The 5,892-nt window shown below is 30.9% G+C and overlaps 1 protein-coding gene across 1 annotated transcript; it reads right to left on the bottom strand.

Moving 5' to 3' along the window:
* Positions 1-376: 376 nt before the first annotated feature.
* On the bottom strand, positions 377-2,598 carry LOC130674225 (uncharacterized). The gene is made up of 4 exons (XM_057479494.1): positions 2,476-2,598; positions 1,914-2,010; positions 774-1,028; positions 377-639 (listed from the first exon to the last, which is right to left on the bottom strand). The coding sequence occupies exons 1-4, from the start codon at positions 2,596-2,598 to the stop codon at positions 377-379; spliced, it is 738 nt and encodes a 245-aa protein (XP_057335477.1).
* Between the last annotated feature and the right edge of the window lie 3,294 nt (positions 2,599-5,892).

Genomic DNA, 5,892 nt, shown 5'->3' on the forward strand with positions numbered 1-5,892 from the left:
CTGGCAGAATGGAACAAGGCTTCAACTGATATACAGAAGGATCCAGGTTCGAGTCCCAGTAATAGCGAATAATTTTTAATCAATAAAAACATTCATAAACGTCAATTAATCAGTACAAATAGTTATCCGGGCATATCTAATTGGATCCAAATATTTTTTATCGGGTTACACCATCGATACTAAGGAACAAGAGCATCACACATATGACACTAAAAATACCGGGACCACTGAATGAACTATAGATACTAAAGCGTTAGAGTGAAAAAGTACTAGTCCATTATTTTTTTATTAGTGTTTTCCAATAGTGTTGATTAATATTTTTTTATAAGGGCAATAATGTAAAGACTCATATTATTTGGATGTAAAAATACCTTAACTAATTATACTTACATTTTACGCAAAGAATTTTAGTCAGTGCCGTGTAATCAGGCTTGCATTGACAATGATTATTGATACACATGGAATTAGCAGGCGCACAACGTTCATCGCTCCAGCAATATTCACCCAAAAGTGGTACACACGTTGAATTATTTACCAAAATATGATTATTTTTACACACACATTTTTTACTAACCGAGCAGCCAATATGCAGAATGTCACTACAGTCAATATCTTTTCTACATGATTCCCCTATCGAAGCTACAAGAACGTGATTTAATTATTAATTACACCATCAATTTACTTTTCGTCAGAAATTGCGACTTCAAAGTGTCAATGCAGTGGCATTAAGTTCGAATCCTTATTTCTAAGTTATATTTGAATTATAAACTTACTTAGCACACATTCTTTATTCGATCTCATTGCAAATCGTTCTTTGCATTGGCATTTATCATTTATACAAATTGAATTTTCAACTAAGCAACGGTGACCTTGATCACAGTAACCACCAATGAGCGCAACACATCTTAAATTCTGCTTTATCAGACCGTAATGTGGTAGACATGTACATCTATGGTCTTCTCTACTGCACGTTGCGTAGTCCAGCCTCAGACAGTCTGTATCATATAGACAATGCTCTCCTAACAATACTGAAATTTTTGATTGTCATATTTTGTAAAATGCAACTAAATATAGAGTATGTAACCTTTTGTTAATCACACACCTTTCAAGCATTTCATTTCCTAGCGGATATAAATTGCGGTAAATTACCGTATTTTGCCGCAAAATATTGTCTTTTACTGAAAATTTGCCGCATTTTACGGTAATTTATGGCAAATTACCACATAATACGATAAACCCTAGTAAAATACGACTATTTGCTGTACAAACACGGCAACTTGAGGTAAAGTAGCTTTGGCCCGTGTATGTAACCCTACGACTCGTACTGAAAACATTGCCCTCGCCACATAAAGACTACCCGAGCGGATCCGAATTACGGTAAATACAGTGATTTACCGTAATTTACGGTGCCTAGCAGAATTACCGTAAATTACGGTAATCTACGGCAATTTACCGTAATTTGCCGCAGATTACCGTAATTTACCGTAAATTACCGTAATTTACGGTAATTCTGCTAGGCACCGCAAATTACGGCAAATTACGGTAAATCACTGTATTTACCGTAATTCGGATCCGCTAGGGTAGGATACTAAGATATATCTTAGTATCCTAACTATGCAATATACTATTTTATCAGTGCGGGGATTTACCGTACCTTTACTGTAAAATACCGCAATTTACGGTAAACTATCGTATTTTACCGTAATTTACGGTAATTCGAATCCGTTAGGGTTAGCGCTCAAGCTATGACCATAAGTTGAGTAGTATCAGGGTGGCGCCACGATCCTAGCGTGAGTAACAAAAGGTTATCAATCATCATGGAAATTGTGATTAAGAAATTTGGCAATGTGGTTATTCCAGTCGACATACTGCTATTGTCAATGTATACTATCGTAAAAATATTTATTAAATACCTGGATTTAAGCACAAAAATTTTTCTTCATTTTCCATCCATTTGATAGCTCTGCATACGTTAGTTTTATTACACGGATCAAAATAATCTGGATCACACTATAGAATCATACATTTTGTTCGAAAATACATTTATACTATTAATTTAACCTGGCCCAGGTAAAAGATTTTTATAATTAGATATAATTTATATATAATCATGCATGACGTTACTTAGATGTACTGTGAGTTGTTAGTGTTTAAGAAACAAACTGAGGATATCGGGAGCGGAAAATATCACTGGTCGGCAGTTCGTCACACACGGAAGGACGAAGAAATTTTGATTAAGAATCGGTTATTGAAAAAAAAAAAATAAAATAGGTGAGGCTATCCAAGTGACGCGGACTGTACATGTCTTCTTTAACATCATACATAGTTGTATATAATTATATCGGGCCATTTTTCTACATAAATATATACATATTAAAAATACACGAAAATGAAATTTATGCTTTCAATACAAGCCCCTAGATTCATTTAATCAATAAAAGTATTTATATTTACTGTAATTCAAAAAATGCGTACCGATTGTCCATATCCGACACAGTTTTCGCTGCCCTGGTCTTTCTTCCTGTTATAATTTACCAGATTATCATAAATTTTGGCATTGCCCACGACAAAAACAATCATCAGTATTTTCAATATCATTTCTTAAACTCGAAAAAATAATTTTTACTGACTCAATACTTTGAGGTTATTACACTTACTACAATAAATATTTTCAATATGTTTTTTATCAGAACTTATTTATACATTGTGTTTACGACAGAATTTTTTTATTATCAAAATTAAGTGCTTCCTGTTACATCAAATCTAATAATAAGTTATGAGTAACAACATTCAAAATTTATAAATAGTATTTTAAATAACAAGTGTCATCAAGTATAGTACTCGAATTCAAGGTTTCGGAATAACACAAGCGCCAGCGAGTGTTATCAAGCAAACGAGAGTATTACACTCGATAGTACTAGTTATCGACAATATTTTATATTTAGTATTAAAAATTGTTAAAAATTGAATGAAATGCTTTTTTATTTAATCGAAATTACAATCCCCGGGAAAAAAATATTTTATACGATCATATATAAACATATATTTATATATGTTTATATATGATTTATATATGATCATATAAGAGATATAAAAAAATTATATATGATTACATAAAAGCTTATATGACCTTATAAAGCTCTTATAAAAATTAATGTACTCTTGTGAGAACTTTATAAAAATTTATGTGATTTTATATGGTTATATATAACTTTATAAAATTACTAGATAAAATTTTACATGCTTATATATGATCATATAAAAATCTTATAAGAATTTAGATAGTTTAAAAAGGATTTTATAAAAATTGATGTGATTTTATATAAACCTGGGAAAAAGTTCTTATAGAATCATATATAAACATATATATAATTATATATGATTATATGAAAGCTTACATAATCTTATAAAATTCTTATCAGGATTCATTTGATCTTATAAGAATTTTATAACAATTGATGTGATTTTATATCTTCTATATATATATATATATATATATATATATATATATATATATATATATATATATATATATATATATAATGAAAATGGTGTTCGTTTGAGGCTCAATCACGCTTAAACCACTGATCGTATCGACATGAAACTACCACTATTCGATGCGAAATTTTTCCTAGATGGTTTATGGCTATTTATTTTTCGAATTCTAACGTTCCTTCATTTTTTTATTGCTGTTTTACTTTTATGAACATTTATCCCGCTAATAAAAACAAAAGACAAGCGTTTTCTCTTGATTCTTTTGTTTTCATGGATTTCAACGGAGTTTACTGAACGGATAATGTTCTTTTACATTCAGCTAAGAATCTACTTACAAACTTCCACGCATCCACCCACTAACTCCCACGCATCCCTGCACACCCACTTTCATTTTTTGATAAAAATAAAATGCCGTATCTATGATCGAGTATCACTTGAGAACGGCTGGACCGATTGGGTTAATTTTTTTTTTGTTGTCTTCAGAATTGTCATGAGAATGTTTATATGTAAGAAAATTTTGAAAACGTCTGCTAAAACGTTAAAAATTTCGATGATAATCGAAGTATTCCAATTTCTATAGTTACTCATCATGAAATCTTGGGAACTATAGGACTTAGAAATGTGAAACTTGGTAGGAATATTACTTTCGTTATGTAGAGGTCAACTAAAAACGGATTTTAAGAAATTCATTCCCCAAAGGGGATTGCGGGGGCGTTAACAATGAACAATTCCCGTTTTTAAACTATAGCTCCTATAAATTCCAAATTTGGTAGGAATCTTCTGTAAGAGATGTAGAAATAGTCTATGAACGAATTTTACGGTAGCTCACCCCACAGGGGGTTGCGGGGGTGATTTAACAATGAAAATTTTTATTTTTTAAGCCGTAGCTCCTACAGGCTCCAAATTTAGCTAGAGTCGTCTATATGTGATGCAGAAATGATTTAAGAGCGGATTTTACAACAACCCACCGCCAAAAAAGATTGCGGTGGTGGGTGTTAAAATGTGAAATTTCTATTTCCAAACTGTAACCTCTATAGACTTTAAATTTGGTAGTAATCTTTTATTTGTCATGCAGAAATCATCTCAAATAGGATTTTACGAAATTCTATTTCCAATAGGGATTGCGGGGGTGGGTGTGAGAATGTTAAATTTAAGTTTCCAAACTGTAACTTCTACAGACTCCAAATGATTATTTTTTTATTGTTTAAATAGAACATTGATTTTTATTATAATAATAATAATTATAATAATAATAATAATAATGATTTATTATATCAATAAATTTTATTTTAAGTGAATTTGACTCTTCTTCGAAAAATATTTTAAATTTCAGAAAAAAAAATAAAAATTAACAAAAAAAGCAAAAAAAAAAATATAAATAAAAAAAAATAAAAATTAAAAAAAAAAAGCAAAAAAAAATATATAAATAAAAAAAAATAAAAATTAACAAAAAAAGCAAAAAAAAAAAAATAAGAATGATGAATAAAATTTAATTTATTTCCTTTGAAAATTCGCCCAGCGAAGCGGGCGGGGACGGCTAGTAAAGTTATATATAACTTTATAACAATACCAGGTAAAGTCTCATATGCTTATATATAATCATATATGATCATATAAAAGCCCATACGATCTTAAAAAATTCTTATAAGAATATATATAATTTTATGAGGATTTTATAATAGTTGATATGATTTTTTATAAAGTTTGTAACATGAGAAAAAATTCGACATCGACCCGAGGTTTGAAATTATTTAAATAAAATAAATAGTTATCCGGTGAGCCAATTCTGGTGACACCTATGAGCAAAAATTTCGACTTCGACCGAGCAATCGATCCAACGCTTGGATTGAAACGAGAGATCCGGGATAGACGCCGAACGGAACGGCCACGTTTTTTTGGTATTTGAACAATTCGACCCGACCAAACGACCAATTTCGATTTCGACGTACGAACAATTTGAATTACGACTGAAGATCAATCCGAGTTTGATCAACGAACAATTAATCACGACCAATAATTACGACCGACAATAACCGAGTTCGTGAACAAGTGAACAAGCCGAAGCCTCGGCCCGAAACTGAACAAAGTGTACAACCGATTTGTTAATAAATGAGTGAAGTGCAATAATAATTAATTAATAAAATAATTAATTTCGCGTAATAACTGTGTGATCGTGAAATTGAGCGCGTTACCGAAATAAAATATTATTTTATATTTTGTTTTATTTCGTTCGAGCAATTCTGAGAATTACGGATTATCCGTGTCTCATTCGCAACAGTAGTCTTGTCACCTCGCCGTGTAAGAATGCTCTGACGTTACTCGTCAAGTATTTCTCTAATACTTCCGCTGTATGTGTGTCTCCGGACAATAAAATTATTTTATTCTAATTTCGTCAAC

Source organism: Microplitis mediator, chromosome 9 (genome assembly GCF_029852145.1).
Source record: "Microplitis mediator isolate UGA2020A chromosome 9, iyMicMedi2.1, whole genome shotgun sequence".
In the NCBI taxonomy this organism is placed as follows: domain Eukaryota; kingdom Metazoa; phylum Arthropoda; class Insecta; order Hymenoptera; family Braconidae; genus Microplitis; species Microplitis mediator.

What these genes read in the sequence shown, in the direction of transcription:
- LOC130674225 (XM_057479494.1), bottom strand. Translation starts at nt 2,598, where the DNA reads ATGATATTGAAAATACTGATGATTGTTTTTGTCGTGGGCAATGCCAAA. An exon ending in ATTTTTGTGCTTAAATCCAG is followed by an intron (nt 1,029 to 1,913) that starts GTATTTAATAAA and finishes CAAAAATTTCAG; the next exon opens with TATTGTTAGGAGAGCATTGT. An exon ending in GAATAAAGAATGTGTGCTAA is followed by an intron (nt 640 to 773) that starts GTAAGTTTATAA and finishes ACGTTCTTGTAG; the next exon opens with CTTCGATAGGGGAATCATGT.